This window comes from Meles meles, chromosome 14 (genome assembly GCF_922984935.1).
Source record: "Meles meles chromosome 14, mMelMel3.1 paternal haplotype, whole genome shotgun sequence".
NCBI lineage: Eukaryota > Metazoa > Chordata > Mammalia > Carnivora > Mustelidae > Meles > Meles meles.
The window spans coordinates 12,621,829-12,641,423 of NC_060079.1; the positions used below are offsets into that span (position 1 = coordinate 12,621,829).

At 37.7% G+C, this 19,595-nt stretch overlaps 1 protein-coding gene across 4 annotated transcripts in view; it reads left to right on the forward strand.

Annotated features, from left to right (window-relative positions):
• The window catches only part of USPL1 (ubiquitin specific peptidase like 1), a 37,988-nt gene extending 22,455 nt beyond the window's left edge, over positions 1–15,533 (forward strand). For all 4 annotated transcript variants that reach the window (XM_045978063.1, XM_045978061.1, XM_045978062.1 and 1 more), the window contains 4 exons: positions 1,831–1,960; positions 5,250–5,375; positions 11,301–11,458; positions 13,447–15,533. In XM_045978063.1, the coding sequence (XP_045834019.1) occupies positions 1,831–1,960; positions 5,250–5,375; positions 11,301–11,458; positions 13,447–15,350 (2,318 nt within the window). In that variant the 3' untranslated portion in view covers positions 15,351–15,533. The remainder of the gene's footprint in view (positions 1–1,830; positions 1,961–5,249; positions 5,376–11,300; positions 11,459–13,446) is intronic.
• The last annotated feature ends 4,062 nt before the right edge of the window (positions 15,534–19,595 follow it).

The window sequence follows — 19,595 nt, forward strand, 5'->3', positions numbered from 1 at the left end:
ATAACTTAACAGTGTACTCATCTTTGATATTTTTTCTTTCATATTTTCATTCACTGAGAACTCTCTGTATTTTTAGACCTGAAGATTCTGTGTTGTCATTATGAAGTGTAAATTACCTACTTTTTGATTAATATTCAGTCACAATAGAGTACAGTTCAAATGCTAGTAACTGTTAAAACTCCTGCTGTACTGTGTGCTGTTTATGTGTGTGGTGATGCTATGTGTGTTCCTGTTTAGGAGACTGATTTGTATTTCTTTCTGTTTATAAAAAAAAAGGGATTATTTTTATTTTTATTTTTGTACAAATGTAGTGGTGGGACTGTTTCACAAAGGCGACTGTTAAAATACCCTTTGTAACTACTGGTATTTATAGAGGATGCTTAGGCAGTAATGCCTCCCGCTCTGCTGTTGGGTCTTGCCAAGGTGGCTCCTCCTGGCCTCATTCCAAGCCACTGTCGCTCCAGGTTACGGGGAGAACTGGACCATGGAAGTGAGACTGTCCCAGGGGAGGTAGGGGAGGGAAAGACTCTGATTCTTTTTAGAGCTGAATCTTAGCATCTTAAGCTCCCCTGAGAACAGGAAGGTGAGAAACCAATTCAAGAATAAGTGTAAGAGGGGAATGTAAATCCTCCTGTTTAATTTGCCTGTTGATCTAAAAACTGGAAGACTGGATCCACTATTCAGTTTTTATTTTAATGACACCGGAATCAGATCTTCTCTAATCTTAAAGTCGTTGAAGTTTAATTTAAATTGTTTTTTTGTTTTGTTTTTTGCTTTTATTTTTTTTTTTTAGAGATTTATTTATTTGTGGGGGGAGGAGAGAGAGCAGGAGGATCTCAGGTATACTCCCCATTGAGCTCAGAGCCCAGTGAGGGGCTGTCTCACACCCTGAGATCATGACCTGAACCGAAATCAAGAGTGAAGGCTCAGCCCGTTGAGCCACCCAGGCGTCCCTATTTTTAATTGTTAAAAGATGAGACTGAAGACTTTACAAAGAGTGGTAGATGAGGAGTAGGGAGATTTTGAGGCTGGCCCTTTAACCCTGTGTGTCATGTCATCTCCACACAGAGAACAAGAGAGTTGGACCAGAAACGGCTTTTTAATGGTTTCGTCCACCTCTGACATTATTCTACAGTGTTAAACTGGATATATTATTTTTAGTATTTGTGGTGAACTATATATATATTCTTACTCTGTTTTATAATACTTTCTTATAATTTTTATAAATCATATTATAATTTTGTTTTATATCCTAGGGCTGTTATAGTTCTGAGGATTTTTTTTTTCCCCCAGAGAAAAGCTAAAAAAGATCTGAAGAGATAGTATGGGTCTTTTGTCCTTAAAACATTTTCATAAGCGTCCACCAAGAAAAATGAGAGACAGGGACTGAAGTAATAATTAAATCTTTATGATGGACATTTTTAGAAAAATGCTTTAAAAACTCCTAGCCTGGGTGGCTCAGTTAGTTAAGTGTGTGACTCTTGATTTCAGCTCAGGTCATGATCTCAGGGTTGTGAGATCAAGCCCAGCATCAGTCTCTATGCTAAGCCTGGGAGTTGGCTTGAGATTCTCTCTTTCTCCCTCTCCCTGTGCCCCTCTTCTCTGTGTACATGCACACTCTCTCTCTATCTCTATCTCTCTCTCAAAAAAAACACAAAAAACAAAAAACTTAAAAACTTCCCCTTGTCCAACTGTGAATAACTTACTCTTCATATACTCATATTTTCACATATATTCGTACTGTGAACATAGGTGAGAAAAGATAACAGTAATTTTGTTTCACTTTTTTCAGTTAATGATGAGTAACAATTTTCCCTTTTCTTTTTGAAGGTGATATGGAAAGCCCCGTGTTTGCACTTCCCCTGCTCTTAAAAATGGAACCTGTCATTGAAAAGCTCTTCATGTATTCTTTCTCTTGGAACTTTGAATGTTCACAGTGTGGACACAAGTATCAAAATAGGTTAGTTTTTCTTTTTTAAAAATGGACGTATTTTATTGAAAATGGTTCCAAATAATAAAATTTGAATAAAACTTGCTTCCATTTATAACACTGCTCTCTCCTTTGTTGTTCTGCACTCAGTAAAATTTGCTACTGTATCTTGAATTCTCCCCACCATTAAGATTAAAAGGAAAAATTTGAGCTCCAAAAACTACAGTTGGCTTGCTTTTTTAAACTAGAAGAATAAAAATCCATGGTTTGCTGGATTATTAATTAGTAGGAGTTTTCTTAAGAAGTTCTTCATTGGAAGGGGGAGACAAATGGGAAGAGTAGTATATTCCCCTCACAGCTCCCCCTCTGGATTCCCTGCTGCATAAGAATACTTCTTAGAATTCCTTGAAATGATATGTGTCTCGTTTGTTCCTCTGTTAGCAGCTAGGGTTTTTGTTTGGTTATGTTTTTAAACATCATGGAAACTGATCTGAGGCTCCCAGAGCCTCAACAGCAGTTTTGAGAAGTAATTTAGGCTCTCCCATTCGTCCATGAAACACCAGCCACCGCCAGAATCCTCTTGCATATGAGCTCTCTCAGCCTGCTTTCTCATTTCCCTGCTGCCCTTAGGTGAGATTACAGGGATCACGATTGATACACTTTATCATTTTATGCCCTGAGATTGGGACTTGGGAAGAACTATGGAGAAGAGACCAGCAGCGGATTTCTTTTGCTTCCTTATTCTGACCACATAACAGAGAGTGTAGATTTTAGAAGAGGAGTCAGGGAAAGTTTCCATCACGCAGAGAAAGTTGCTGGCTGGCAGTTAAAAAGATTACCAAACTGGTTCTGTTGGTCACTTATTCAAATTACTATAATAGAGATCAGTCCTTTCCTCTTTTCTTATCTACTAGCAAATTAGAAAATTTAAATAAAAATGTGAGAGAAAACTATTGCTTAGATATTCATTATCTAAATTGAGATTATTTTTGGTATGTAGTGGTAAGTCAAGGAGAGTCAAGCCTGAGAGGATGTTCCAAGGAATACACGCAACAGAACCCAGAATTTTTTTTTTTTTTTAAGATTTTATTTATTTATTTGACAGAGAGCAATCACAAGTAGATAGAGAGGCAGGTAGAGAGAGAGAGAGAGGGAAGCAGGCTCCCTGCCGAGCAGAGAGCCCGATGCGGGACTCGATCCCAGGACCCCGGGATCATGACCTGAGCCGAAGGCAGCGGCTTAACCCAATGAGCCACCCAGGCGCCCAGAATTTTTTTTTTTTAACATCAGTTAACTCAAAAGTATTACAACAGAGTAAGAATAACCATTTCAGTCTCATCTAGGACTTAAAAATAATTTTCTATGAGTATAAGAATGAGTATTTCCTGGCCTTCTATCACTGATTTATATAAATTAATCTGATTTTCCCTCATTTGACATATGTGGAAAATGAACCTTAAAAGGTGTTATAAATAGGTGGGCAAGGCCTGAGGTGACACACTACTAAGTGACAAAATTCAGGCTTAGGTGTCCTGGCCTCAGACTTTCCTACTCACTGTGGTCTACTCCTTAATCACCACCTGGATTTTAAATGATATAAATGAGCTTGATGATTAAAATCAGCTTAATTACAGCTTTTCCAAAATCCACATCTGAGTTGTTGGGCTTTTCATTGAGTATATTTTATGTGCTAGGAACTCAACAGAAAAATAATCTTTATCTTGGCCAAATTCAGACTAGTTAGTTAGGGAGATAACATATAAATACATAATTGAGGGCCAGCGACTTAGTAATTATTTTTGATCTGTTGGATGCATTAAGTTACTTTGAATGCAAAATGTTAAGTGCATTTTGGAGGAGTATATAAAAAACTGACGATTCATGGGAAAGAAGCCACTGACATTTGGGTTTGCTTTTTTTTTTTTTTTTTTAATTGCTTTGTTCTAAAAATAAATAGAGGAAAAGCTAAAATGAAGTGGCATTTCATTAAATACATCTTAGTATATCATAGTTTAAAACATTTACACTAAATCTGATGGAATATCCAGCAAACTCATGGTTTTGTGCTGCTGTTTTTAGGGCCAGTTTAAGATCTTTTACTTGATTTACAGTGTACATTTTGGAGGCAGTTTAAAAATGTATTTGGAGTCAGACTCCTAATCTCAGGTCTATCAATTATCATCTGATACGCTCCCTGTATTTCACTTTCCTCATCTCTAAAATGGGGAGAGGAATGGTACCTGCCACTTAAGGTTGTTTGGGAGACGAGTGCTTAGCACAGAACCCCACTTTTGCACATAGTAAGTGCTCAAAAGTGTTCGCTCTCATGTGGAGTATTAACATTTGTTTGCTGAGACAGACTCCTTTTTATAGACTAAAATACAGGAGCCTTTACTCAGCAGTCGTCTGTGAGAAGCAAGAATTTAGTAGAAAGAAGTCATTCAATTTTAGTGATAACTTTGTCATTTTGCTTTTAAAATGTTAGCGTCCCTGAGAATTGGTATATTTGTAACAGCCTGTGCTTATTTCACTTATGATTGAACAGTATTTGTTATTGTTTATTAAAAAAGCCAGTGCCTTTTAGGTAATTAATTGCTCTTTTAAAGGTATTTTTATCAAGGTGAATCCAGTTGAGATACAGTGTACCTCTTTAAATACCATCTTTTTAGGTGCCTGTTGCTATCAGGTATTTTGGCTAAAGAGGAAATTTACAACTTCTGTACCCTGTGGAAACAAAATTATTTCACTACTGATATTCTAATTTTTTAAGATCAGGAGAATTGAGGTGTATGTATTCCTGATTGTATATTTGGAAATGCCTTTTTATCTGTTTTGGTTGTCAATATGGATAGCTGGATTGTGAATTTTCTAAGTAAGGGTGAGCTCTTAATAAATTTGTTAACAGTGGTTCTCAACTGGGTTAATTTTGCACCTCCTGGACATTTAGCCGTGTTTGGAGCTAATGGTTGCTATACTTGGAGCAGCTCGTGGGTAGAGGCCAGGGATGATGCTGGACATCTCAGAGCACAGGAGAAATGCCTCACGGCCAAGAGTTACCCAGTACAAAATGTCAGTGGTATTGCTCTTGAGAAACCCTGCTTCGAACATTCTCTTCATCTCAGAACTGAAAAAATAGTATGTAATTATGGTGGAGAGTCCTCACAGAGAGCTTTACTGTGGTTTGGAAAGAACATTAGCATATTAATTTATTACATGGGGGGGGGATAGGAAAGCATAAATAAAAGCAAGGTTTAGGCCTTTGTTTAAATTGAAGTAAATGAATTTAAATGAATTTAAGTTACGTCTTCTTTTTTTGCAGACATATGAAGAATCTGGTCACTTTTACAAATGTCATCCCTGAGTGGCATCCACTTAATGCTGCCCATTTTGGTCCGTGTAACATTTGCAGCAATAAGTCACAGATAAGAAAAATGGTATTGGAAAAGTGAGTTAAAATTGCCTTACTCTTTTTAGAACAAAATGAAGGTGGATTTAATGTGTAGACTTGCAAGCGATGACTACAACCTACTTTTCAGAAGTTTGAGTTAAATAACATAGTTACAGATTACAAAAATGCCTCTCTATCAAGAACTCTGGCCAGTAAGCAAACTGTCCAGACAAAATACCCCTGAAGAGCTCTCTTACGGTGATTGTCTGACCCCACTCTACTGGTGCCTTTCCTTCGTTTGCCTTTTTTCTCCCTTTAAGGATACTAATCTTCAGTCTTTCTCTCCTCTGCCAACTGCCTGGAGTCTCTAGAATTCTTAGATTTCCTTAATCTAATTTCAAAAACTAAGATGACTCAACAATGAACCACAGGCTCATCTGTCTGAATTCCCATCTTCTCCCAGAACTCAAGCTGCTAATTCTTTATCCCCTTGTAAGCTTTCTCTCCCTTTGAGCAGATGTGTTTTTACTATATTTTGCCAGCTTTTCTGTTTGTTTTCAATGGGACCACTGGTCGGAATTACCTTGTTCTGAATTGTTACCAGAAGCCCCATACTTCAAACTCAGAGGTCGGGTCCTCCTACCTCCTCTCCGTTAAGCATCTACTTCACACCTTTAAGGTAGTATGTACTTTGACATTTCAGAAAAGTTCTTACTCTACCTTTATATAGTCTTCTCCTTTTATAATAATTGAGTACTAGGGTTCTGACACCAACACCTGGGCCCTGTTTCTGTGTAACCTCTCCCTGTCCTCCTTCCTATAGGATTACATTTTTTGTTAAATCAGTACTCACTGTTTATTTTTATGAACATACATATATTCCCTCTCTAGCCAAGCAGTATACATTGTTATGTTTCATTTCTTTTATAACTTTTCATTTTTCGTGGAATTACTGATTTACTTGTGTTTTCATTTGCTTTGTTTATGTATTTTTTTTTAAGATTTTATTTATTTATTTGACAGATAGAGATCACAAGTAGGCAGAGGCAGGCAGAGAGAGAGAATGGGAAGCAGGCTCCCCACCGAGCAGAGAGCCCAACGAGGGGCTTGATCCCAGGACCCCGGGATCATGACCTGAGCCGAAGGCAGAGGCTTTAACCCACTGAGCCACCTAGGTGCACGTTTATGTATTTTTTAAAAATTTTTATTTATTTATTTGATAGAGAACACAAGCAGGCAGAGTAGCAGGGAGAGGGAGAAGCAGGCTCCCTGCTGAGTAAGGAGCCTGACATGGGACTCTATCCCAGGACCCTGGGACCATGACCTGAGCCAGTGGCAGTTGCTTAACCTACTAGCCACCCAGGCACCCCTTTGTTTATTTTTCCCAAGTTCTTTGGACACTCATGAATAAATTTTTCAAGCACTTAAGTGTTTCGCAATTTTTTAATCCTCCTCTTCCCCCCCACCACCCTTTTTTTCTAGAAACCTTTCTTCTGCCACCTTCCATCCTTCTGCTCTAGTGTTCCAGTTTATACTGGTTCCTCTCTGTGTCTGGTACATGGGGTGCTCTTTATACACTCTTTCTGTTCCTATCCCAATTTTTAGCTCAGGACCTTACCCCACATCTGTCCCCTATCAGTATTCATCTGTCAACATCTGTCACCTATCTGTATTGCGTCTTCTGGAGGTTCTGTGGGGTGAGTAAGTTCTTTTATCAGTATGCCCACTCCATAGCTCTCATGTCATCACTTTCTCTAGTCTGCTAAGTCACCACTTTACCATTTGCTTTTTGCCTTGAAAATATTTGTTGTTTTCTTGTATGCTTATGTCTTCTTTCCCTTTTGGTCCTTTTGGTTTATTACCCTTTTTTTGGTCATTCACTATCATTTGGGGGCATTCGAGTGGAAAAGAAGAGAATAAGCGGAAGTCCACAGTCTTTTTTGGCTGTCTCAGATTTCAGACTTTGAGATTGGAATGTTGCGGGAGCCTTTTTTTGTTTGTTTAAGCCCTTTCGTTGATGAGAATGAGGTAGAAGGGTGGTAAGGTATGAGTATTTGCCATCCTGTACTGGACAGTTGGGTTGCTTGAGGCTTCCTGGCTTATGTAATTTCATCTAACAGTTATACCTGCTTTTTCTCAAGCGCCAGCATTCAGGATAAACTTACACTGCTATTTTGTTTGATGTGTTATTTGGTTGCATTGCAACGTACAAATTTTAATTACACAAATATATTGTTTTACTTACATTAAAGACTCGTGCTCTGATCTGGCAGTGTATCCATTAGATAAAAGTGTTTCACTGTGAAATGTGTTTAGAGTTCTAATGGGTCAGTTTGTAAACAGAATTGATAGTTTGGATATTTACTATATTGAGAAGAAATTAAACTAGTATGTCAAATTTCCCTTACATTTTATTTTTTTTTTATTTTTTTTTCCATTTTATTTATTTTTTCAGCGTAACAGTATTCATTCTTTTTGCACAACACCCAGTGCTCCATGCAAAACGTGCCCTCCCCATCCCTTACATTTTAAATGATAAGGTCTTTATAAAGTTTTCTGTAGTTTTTTATTTTGAAATTCATAGTCTTAATTTGTTGATGTCTAATGGAATTTAGAAACAAATTTAATACAGCCTTTAAGGATAACTTAAAAGTAATTAGGTCCATCATGATATCGTGCATAATTCCACTTTACAGCATTCTAAAAACTAATAGTATTTATAAGTTCCCTGAACACCTTGTCTCAGGCAGTCCTCATCTCTAATATGTTTCCATTAGAAAAAGTCCATTGATAAATGAATGAGATCTATCAAATTCAGGTCTGCTACTTTAAATTATTTAGGAATTATACTAAGAGCATGGTAACATGAGGCACCAACTTAGAATCTGATTCAGTTTTACTTCACAGACTCTTAAGATGAACCTCATTACTGCCATGATCACCTCTAGGAGTCCGGTCACACACTATCCTGGATTGTCATTTGAAAAGTTTATTTATATAAATTTTTTTATTTTATTTATTGTTTTTTTAATATTTTATTTATTTATTTGACACAGAGGTCACAAGTAGGCAGAGAGGCAGGCAGAGAGAGAGGGAGAAACAGGCTCCCCACTGAGCAGAGAGCCCGATGCGGGGCTCGATCCCAGGACCCTGAGATCATGACCTGAGCCGAAGGCAGAGGCTTAAACCACTGAGCCACCCAGGCGCCCCTATAAATTTCTTTTTTTTTTAAGAAATCATTTTTAATAGTAATTTTTTTTAAACAACTGTAAAGGTTAGGAGAGGGCAGGAGGAAAAATTAGATGTTTCTGATCTGTGCTTACAGGCCTCTTAAAGTGTCATCATTAGGTATTAATGATTTTGAGACTTTCTTCCAGGCAGATGAACTGAACCATCCCCTACAAAAGTTTGGATGGAATATTGATACATAAAATAGTTAAAATTGTATTTGTTAATTAAATCTTCATTGTGTGGCAGAAAATGATTTATTATTTTATGAGATCCTCGAACTTACCTCCAAAGAATAGAGTTATAAACCTTTGTTGAGCAATTGAATTTTTCTGAAGTATTTTGTTTATAATTAATATGAACAGTTCTAATTATTTTAATTACATCTGATTTTACTCATATATTTCATCTTTTGTCATAGAATCTGAAATAGGAAATCGTTCAGTGATGTAATTAGATCTAAAATGTAATGAGGTTTAAAAATTATATTTGCAGATTTTTTTGCCTAAAGCCTACATTATTACAGTTCGGAAATACATATATGCACATTGTTAAATTTGCATTTTCTAAAATATGAGTTACTACTTTACATTAGTTGGGATAAAAATAAAACACACGTCCTCCAGGCCATTTGCACAGGACTGTGACTGCTCTTTGTGGGACAGGGATTTGGTGTTTGCCTGCTGTCTGTGGGTGGTAGCAGGGCAGTTGGCACAGTTCCCCTGTGCTGCTTTCTCTAGTTCTGTTTTCTCTCTTTTCCTAAGGGTAGATCCGTATAATAGGAGGAGTTTAACCTAAAAGTTGGGGAGGTAAATGCAAATGGAGCTTGGCTTGAAATCTCTTGTGACTTTCACTCCAGTTCTATTAACTCATCCCACCCAGTTTTTTATGGTTGAGTCAGTACCTAACTTGATCCTCTCATGTCTGGGCATCATCTTTGACATGCCAGGCATTGTAGGTAGGAAGAAGCCTGAAACAAAATCTATTACCAAACTAGGAGTAAAGCTCTACCCTCAACTAAAGGGCTTCAGTATGAGCTAAGCTGGAATTTGGGGGGGTAGGAGAGACCTGTGACTTTTAGGGAACACTAGAGTCTAGGGGACCCAGAGAAGAAAATGAACTAGAAAAGGATGAGGGGGCATATGCTTTATTTTGTTGAATCCAAAATACCATCATTTGTAAGTTGCACCAGGTTTTAAATACGCCATTAAAGAAATGCTGCATATTTAACACTTTCTGTGTTTAACTCACACAAAGAAGGCAGGAAGTTCATGAATTTGCATAGTCTAGTGATAAAAAAGAGAACTTTTTAGTAACTAGACTCAGAAGATATCTTGGGGGCACCTGGGTGGATCAATCAGTTGGGCATCTGCCTTTGGCTCAGGTCATGATCCCAATTCTTTGGGAATGTCCGGCTCACTGCTCAGCAGAAAGCCTGCTTCTCTTTCTCCCTCTCTTTCTGGGTGTGTGCTCTCTCTCTAGCTCTCACTCTTTCTCAGATAAAATAAAGATATCTTGAAAAGGTATCTATCACATGAGACCAGGAGAATTAAATATTAGTACTTACAAAGTCATGCAGTTGCCTAAGCCCTGCATATCCAGCTGTGAGAACAGATCTCTAGTTTCATTGTAGATTATTGATTCAGAGACACACTCTTCACATGTTAACTCTTGAAATGGGAGTACATCTAAGAATTGATGGCAGAGTAGAGTTTAGTTGGCAGTTTTTTTTCCTAGTGGTATATGCTATAATGAGTGGTATCTTAGATCAGTTAAGTAGATACAATTAAAAAAAGGGGGGGGTTAGCATTATAGACAATTTTGCAGGACTTTATTTATAGGTACTTAAATTTTGAAAAGTTGATTATTCTTCTAACATGATTGGCAAGAGATAACTTACTAATTATTCTTTATCAGTCGGGGTGATCTGCATTTTGGACATTGACTCAGGTTCATCTCAGCTGAATAAATTTTGATAAGCTAAGTAAGTTTGACAGCTATTTAAATATTGGGAAAAGAAATACTTGACATTTTTCTTAAATCCTGAGAATTTTGTTAAATTTGGTTATTTGAGGCCCATCATTAGAGTCTGTGTTCTGGTTTGGTATGTTAGTATAAAAAAGTGTATTTTTGAAATTATGAATGTCTTAAAGTTCATAGTAAATCAGTCAGTATGTTGTATTTTCTTTATTTTAGATACAAATTAAACTTTCTACGTAAAAGTTTTACTTTGATGGATCTCTCTGCTTCTGGAGATAACAGTGAAATAGGCCAAATGATTAGCATTGAGGTTTTTTTAAATGTTTATTTCAATGTCTTAGGTTTGTTATTCTGTTTCCAATATTACTTATATAACAGAAGTAATTCATTTGGGCACTAGATGCCCAAGAAAATTCTAAAAGGTCTGGATTTTTCCCTGTGATTTTACAGAGTAGTTGTTATCAAGAGATCTTTAAGCCAAAACAGCATTGTGGCTTACAGAGCAATTTTTGTTTAATGGTCTTGTGTTAGAGCCTTATTGCATGATGGCTCCAACTGTCACTGATACCATTTTGAGAAGGGTTTACTGTTACATACTTCACAGAGTGTGTTCTCCGTTTCTAATTAAGGCATACATCTGGAGGTTCTCAAGAAAAATTAGTGCAGTTGGCCTTGAAAGTGTTATATGTGACTCCTTGCTTCAGACCATCTTTTTTATAACCAGGCACAGAGCGTTAACATTTGCTTGACTTCCCTTGCCTTTCTCTCCCACAGAGTGTCTCCCGTATTCATGTTGCATTTCGTGGAAGGCTTGCCACGTAATGACTTGCAGCACTATTCATTTCATTTTGAAGGCTGTCTTTATCAAATAACTTCTGTAATTCAATACCAAGCAAATAATCATTTTATAACATGGATTTTAGATGCGGATGGTAAGTTTTTAAACCTTTTTCTTTTGTGATAATAGGCATGGGGGCCAAACCCTAGATGATTTTTTTTTTTTAAGGCAAACTTTACTTTGACTCTTTTTTTCCTCTGACTTATTGCCCTTGTCTTTAATTCTTTCTCCCCCTCCTCTTCTCTGTCACTCTGGTTTAAAATCACTCCTGTCTTGCCTTTGTATACATATGGTTGTACATATGCATATTTCTTTTCTAGACAGAAAAAGTGATCATACAATACTGTTGGTTTACAGCTTGCTTTTTCCCACTTAGTACGTTTGCTTTTACTCCGTGAGTAATACATGTTCAGTATAGAAAAATGAATGGTGGCGATTTTGATTTTTTTAGGTAAGTGACCATGTGATTCTTTTACAAAGAAAGTGCATCATACTGAAATTTTTTAATTGAGAAAGAACAAAAACAAATTTTGCTTAGTTTGCAGTTGTTAGTAATATAAATAAAAGTAAATATCTACTGGGTGCCTGGCTGGCTCACTCATTAGAGCATGTGACTGTTGATCTCTCAGGGTCATGAGTTCAAGTCCCACATTGGGCATGGAGCTTCCTTGAAAAGGAAAAAAATACTGAAGAAAAGAAAACATCTGTTTCTAGGACTATGAAATAGAATATTTGAAATCCATAATTTATTTATCCAAGATAAAGCCTTTATTTAAATAAACATTTCAGTAGAAGGCTAAATAATACAGCTCATCATTTTTGCTAAGTTTTTCCTTCCACTTATCTAATATGATTTAATACTGAGTTTGCTTTTTTTTACAGTGTTCACTTTGTCTTAAACAAGGTTACTCAGTCCCATAAAGAGTTATATCAGGCTGTTGATAAGAGGTCTCTTTGATATTTTTCTTTTTCTTTTTTCTGTTTTTTTGGACACTTTTCATACTTGATATTTTCCTCTTGGGGATAGTTGGGGTGGATTTTATAACACATTTTATAATGTGTTATAAAAGCACCTTGCAAACTGAAACTCCCATTATAAATACTATCTCCTTAAAGTTTTACCCTACTTAAGAATTTGGGGGGAAGTGGTTCTCAGTAAATAGGCAAAAACTAAAAAAGTAACTTAATTTAATTTTTTACTGCATTCCAGGGAATCTGAAATCCTCTTCAGGTAGGTTAGATGGTTATATGGTTCCCCTCCCTGACAACATATAAAAATCATGGTTACTTTATTAAAAATGTCTTGGCTCTCCCCTGTCATTGAATCAGTGTCTGGGGATTAGGCCCAGCTGTGACTCAGATAATTCTAATGTGCATGTGTGGTGGTGAACCACTGAAGGAAGCAAACAAAAGACTCAAAGTTTTAATGGGTTTAGAAGAGGAAATAGTAGGTTTGTGTGGTTTGTAAAGGTGTATCCATATAAATTTAGTGAATGGTTTTCTTTGGGGGGTTTTTGTGTGTAGGAGGTTAACCTCTTCCTTTATAATCCATCACCTCATATTCAATTGACAAATGAGAAAATAGAAGCTCAGAAGTAAAATAAACACCTAAAAACCTCTAAGTTTTCTTTTAACAAAAAAAAGAAAAGAATAATTGAATTAAAATAAGAATTTAAACAAATGTGGGTACTTGAGGATAATAGGCTTCATTTATCTTGAAAATGCATATATATGGAAAATTAATCCACTTTCTGATGTTGGATAAATTGGGTGATATACTGTATTCTAAGTAACAAAAGTTAGATAGACTTCTGTCCTGATTTTTGTGGGTATTTTAGGAAAAAGTAAAAACTATCTCAGTTTTTCAAATTTCTGGATGTTAGTCTATAACTTTTATTAGCCACATAAGGACTTTAACCTTGGCAGAGAAAAATGGTGACATAAGCATAAGGCCTTGTTCTCGAGTGTTCTCCTTTGGTGGATATTCAGGGATATAGCAGATAAAATGGCCAGAAGAAAGCGAACCTCGGTTGGTGGGTTTTGAAAGTCTAACCTCATTTACTGAACTTTCCTCATCCCCAGGAAGTTGGCTGGAGTGCGATGACCTAAAAGGCCTACGTTCTGAAAGGCGTGAGAAATTTGAAGTTGTTGCTTCAGAGGTACATATTGTTATTTGGGAAAGAAAAACATCCCCAATGACAGATAAGGCGTCTGCCTGCCCTCCACTTAAGAAGACTAATGATGAGCCTCTTTTCGGTGATGAGAAGCCAACCTCTCCAACTCGGTGTTCTGTGGGTGATGCTGCCTCTGCTGACTCTGCTGAGCCATTCTCAAGGACGCTCCCCACCGGTGTGGCGGTTGGACCTAGCACTCTCTCACAGGGTGAAGCTGTAGCTCTAGGTCATGGGCATCATTTACTTTCAGGTCCAGAAAGTTTGGTTGACAATAGTATTTTATCTTTGACGCTTGAAGAAATACAGGTTAACTCTGAACGTTTCCTCTTAGAAAATGAACCTGTGGCAGAAAATGCAGGAGTTGGCAAAACAGAAACTTTGCAAGCACAGGAGTTACTAAAGGCTTCTTTACTATCAGCCCCATGTGTTGGAAAGCTTACCCCAGACCAATTCGTGGATTTCAGCTTGCCGTCTCCAGTTGTAGGTGCAAACATGCAGTTGGCACAGCCGAGTACAGAAGACACTGTCGTCGTCAAACCTGTGGATACTGCTCATGCTGCTGACTCTGTAAATGGGGTAAAGCCGGTAGAAGTTGAGGATACAGTTTCCCTAAAGAAGGATACTCCATTAAAACACTTTCTTTCACCCAAAACTGAGAAGTTCAAACCAGAACAAGCTGTTACAGTTCAGGTATCTGATTGGAAAAAAAATGAAACTGTGGCATCTTCTCAGACCATAACAGCGAAATCAGGACAGAATCCATCACTGAAAGAAACTCAGAAGAAACCATTTGTAGGAAGTTGGGTTAAAGGCTTATTAAGTAGGGGTGCTTCTTTTATGCCACCTTGTGTTTCAGCTCATAATAGAAACACTGTGACAGATTTGCAACCTTCAGTTAAGGGGGCAAGCAATTTTGGTGGCTTTAAAACGAAAGGCATAAACCAAAAGGCTAACCGGGCATCCAGGAAAGCCAATAGATATTCAAATAAGCCGCCTGTTAGAGTTAGTAACCCTCCACCAGACCATCCATTGTCTGGTAGCACGACTTCTCGTGTATGTGCTGATGTTATTGCTGATACAGATGCTTTGAAGAAACGTGACAGTACCTCCTATGGAGCTCACCGGAGTCATGATTCTTGTGTGAAGGAAAATGGTGTTTCTTCTGCAAACCATGGAGACTCAGTTGAGGGTCAGATTCATAAACTTCGTCTAAAACTTCTTAAAAAACTTAAGGCCAAAAAGAAGAAATTAGCTGCTCTTATGTCTTCCCCTCAAAAAGGAACACCTCCAAGTGAAAATTTAGAACATGTGTCCCACTGTGGGTCTCCAAACGATTGTGAATCAATAGAAGACTTGCTAAAAGAACTACAGTATCAAATTGATACTGCTGATAATAAATCTGGGTGCACAGTTCCATACAGTAGTCAAAGTCATGAAGAAATTTTAGCAGAATTACTGTCTCCTACAACTGTTGTCTCAACAGAGCACTCGGTGAATGGGGAGGCTGATTTTAGGTATTTAGAAATGGGAGATGACCACATCCCAGCACCAGTGTCTGCTGAATTGAATGATATTCCCCAAAACACACACCTGAGACAGGACCATAATTACTGTAGCCCCACCAAGAAAAATCAGTGTGAAGTTCAGCCAGATTCACTGACAAATAATGTCTGCATTAGGACTTTGAATTTGGAAAGTTCCATGAAGACTGATATTTTTGATGAGTTTTTTTCCACGTCAACATTAAATTCCTTAGCAAATGACACATTAGACTTACCTCATTTTGATGAATATCTTTTTGAGAGTTGTTGAGTGCATGTTCTCTCTTTTTAGTTTAGTATTTATTCCTGCTCTTGGAAAAAGTTAATATGTTAGTATAGTGTTTACACACTGGCCTTGTCATGAATAAAATGTAAGCTGCTGAAGGTTTTACCTTTGCTTCTACTCACAAAGCATGTAATTCTGTTATAAAAATTAAAATGATCAAGAATTGGTTTTCCTTGTTTGCTTCATTTTGCATTGTAGGAGAAGGAGGATTTCAGAATGTTAAACATGAAAACTAGTGTCTAGTTTCTGGCATTTTTTATAGCTGCGTACATTAAATTTCTACATTTTATTTTGGTTACACTAGTTCAAGAAAAACAATCGTTTGTACAAACTTCAGTCATTGTATGTGGGATATCGCATGGCTGACTGGTAATGGTTGTGTGATCATTTTAGACCCTAAGCCTGTTTGTTACACCAGTTGAATGCTGTGGAATGTAAACTGCCCCCTGTAGAGAATACAACTTCTCTGTTTAGAAAAGATGGTAGGAAACCTTGTTAATTGAAACCTTGTTAATTGTTAAATGTAAGTAATGTTACATGATTAATAAGTCATCTCTAACAGGAAAATAATCCATGTTTGTGTTGATATGCAAAGAGTTCACATTATCATAAATACCCTCTTTCTCCCAGCACAGGTATTTCTGTAAGCAAAGTGGGACACCATCCAGAGGTTCTGTTTTGGGAGAAAATAATAACCAGGTGCTTACTAGGCTTGCTATACGTTGGGTTCTGTTTTGTATGAAACACTAATTCGAACCCCAAGATTTCTATGAGTGAGGCCCTTTTTATCACATTTGACAGATAAAGAGCACAGAGCTTAGTAAATTGTACAGCTGGGATTGAGGAGTGTGGTTACCACAGTGCTTAGAAGCATGTGTTCCACCTGTCAGTTTTCATTAAAAGTTTGGATGCTTGAACAGCACCGCTGCTGTAGTGATTTGAGTTAGTGGGCATGGTTGCTAAGGTTTGAATGGTGGCAGTCTTGGGATAGCATACTTTGCCAGGGACTCAGCACTTCATGGTTGATTTGTCCAATTTACTCCCAACAGCCCCCCCCCCCCCCCCCCCGCTCGCTAACCCCCCATTTTCTGATTCCTAAGTACTGCATGTTTCTTGTCAGGAGAAACTGGGCAAATACAGGAAAATAGGAAGATTTTGGATCATCCATCTTAACATTTTAGTGGTAATAACTATTACAGACCTTTCCATTTTTTTAATACATGTAGACTTTTTAAAAAATTCTGTTGTACCTATTTGTACAATCTTTTTAATGTTTTTTTGTGGTTTTTTTTTTTTTTTCCGAAGGCAGATGCTTCCATTTTATTTATTTTTTCAGCCTAACAGTATTCATTCTTTTTGCACAACACCCAGTGCTCCATGCAAAACGTGCCCTCCCCATTACCCACCACCTGTTCCCCCAACCTCCCACCCCTGACCCTTCAAAACCCTCAGGTTGTTTTTCAGAGTCCATAGTCTCTTATGGTTCGCCTCCCCTTCCAATTTTTTTTTTTTATAAACATATAATGTATTTTTATCCCCAGGGGTACAGGTCTGTGAATCGCCAGGTTTACACACTTCACAGCACTCACGATAGCACTTACCCTCCCCAATGTCCATAGCCCCCTCCCCCTCTCCCAATCCCACCTCCCCCCAGCAACCCCCAGTTTGTTTTGTGAGATTGTCATTTATGGTTTGTCTCCCTCCCAATCCCATCTTGTTTCATTTATTCTTCTCCTATCCCCCTACCCCCCCATGTTGCTTCTCCATGTCCTCATATCAGGGAGATCATATGATAGTTGTCTTTCTCCGATTGACTTATTTCACTAAGCATGATACGCTCTAGTTCCATCCACGTCGTCGCAAATGGCATGATTTCATTTCTTTTGATGGCTGCATAGTATTCCATTGTGTATATATACCACATCTTCTTTATCCATTCATCTGTTGATGGACATCTAGGTTCTTTCCATAGTTTGGCTATTGTAGACATTGCTGCTATAAACATTCGGGTACACGTGCCCCTTCGGATCACTATGTTTGTATCTTTAGGGTAAATACCCAGTAGTGCAGTTGCTGGGTCATAGGGTAGTTCTATTTTCAACATTTTGAGGAACCTCCATGCTGTTTTCCAGAGTGGTTGCACCAGCTTGCATTCCCACCAACAGTGTAGGAGGGTTCCCCTTTCTCCGCATCCTCGCCAGCATCTGTCATTTCCTGACTTGTTAATTTTAGCCATTCTGACTGGTGTGAGGTGATATCTCATTGTGGTTTTGATTTGTATTTCCCTGATGCCGAGTGACGTGGAGCACTTTTTCATGTGTCTGTTGGCCATCTGGATGTCTTCTTTGCAGAAATGTCTGTTCATGTCCTCTGCCCATTTCTTGATTGGATTGTTTGTTCTTTGGGTGTTGAGTTTGCTAAGTTCCTTATAGATTTTGGATACTAGCCCTTTATCTGATATGTCGTTTGCAAATATCTTCTCCCATTCTGTCAGTTGTCTTTTGGTTTTGTTAACTGTTTCCTTTGCTGTGCAAAAGCTTTTGATCTTGATGAAATCCCAATAGTTCATTTTTGCCCTTGCTTCCCTTGCCTTTGCCGTTGTTCCTAGGAAGATGTTGCTACGGCTGAGGTCGAAGAGGTTGCTGCTTGCATTCTCCTCAAGGATTTTGATGGATTCCTTTCTCACATTGAGGTCCTTCATCCATTTGGAGTCTATTTTCGTGTGTGGTGTAAGGAAGTGGTCCAATTTCATTTTTCTGCATGTGGCTGTCCAATTTTCCCAGCACCATTTATTGAAGAGGCTGTCTTTTTTCCATTGGACATTCTTTCCTGCTTTGTCGAAGATGAGTTGACCATAGAGTTGAGGGTCGATTTCTGGGCTCTCTATTCTGTTCCACTGATCTATGTGTCTGTTTTTGTGCCAGTACCATGCTGTCTTGATGATGACAGCTTTGTAATAGAGCTTGAAGTCCAGAATTGTGATGCGACCAACTTTGGCTTTCTTTTTCAATATTCCTTTGGCTATTCGAGGTCTTTTCTGGTTCCATATAAATTTTAGGATTATTTGTTCCATTTCTTTGAAAAAAATGGATGGTATTTTGATAGGGATTGCATTAAATGTGTAGATTGCTTTAGGTAGCATAGACATTTTCACAATATTTATTCTTCCAATCCAGGAGCATGGAACATTTTTCCATTTTTTTGTGTCTTCCTCAATTTCTTTCATGAGTACTTTATAATTTTCTGTGTATAGATTCTTAGTCTCTTTGGTTAGGTTTATTCCTAGGTATCTTATAGTTTTGGGTACAATTGTAAATGGGATTGACTCCTTAATTTCTCTTTCTTCAGTCTTGTTGTTGGTGTACAGAAATGCAACTGATTTCTGTGCATTGATTTTATATCCTGACACTTTGCTGAATTCCTGTACAAGTTCTAGCAGTTTTGGAGTGGAGTCTTTTGGGTTTTCCACATATAGTATCATATCATCTGCGAAGAGTGATAGTTTGACTTCTTCTTTACCAATTTGGATGCCTTTAATTTCTTTTTGTTGTCTGATTGCTGAGGCTAGGACTTCTAGTACTATGTTGAATAGCAGTGGTGATAATGGACATCCCTGCCGTGTTCCTGACCTTAACGGAAAAGCTTTCAGTTTTTCTCCATTGAGAATATTTGTGGTGGATTTTTCATAGATGGGTTTGATAATATTGAGGTATGTGCCCTCTATCCCCACACTTTGAAGAGTTTTGATCAGAAAGGGATGCTGTACTTTGTCAAATGCTTTTTCAGCATCTATTGAGAGTATCATATAGTTCTTGTTCTTTCTTTTATTAATGTGTTCTATCACATTGATTGATTTGCGGATGTTGAACCAACCCTGCAGCCCTGGAATAAATCCCACTTGATCGTGGTGAATAATCCTTTTAATGTACTGTTGAATCCTATTGGCTAGTATTTTGGCGAGAATTTTTGCGTCTGTGTTCATCAAGGATATTGGTCTGTAGTTCTCTTTTTTGGTGGGATCCTTGTCTGGTTTTGGGATCAAGGTGATGCTGGCCTCATAAAATGAGTTTGGAAGTTTTCCTTCCATTTCTATTTTTTGGAACAGTTTCAGGAGAATAGGAATGAGTTCTTCTTTAAATGTTTTGTAAAATTCCCCTGGGAAGCCGTCTGGCCCTGGGCTTTTGTTTGTTTGGAGATTTTTGCTGACTGTTTCAATCTCCTTACTGGTTA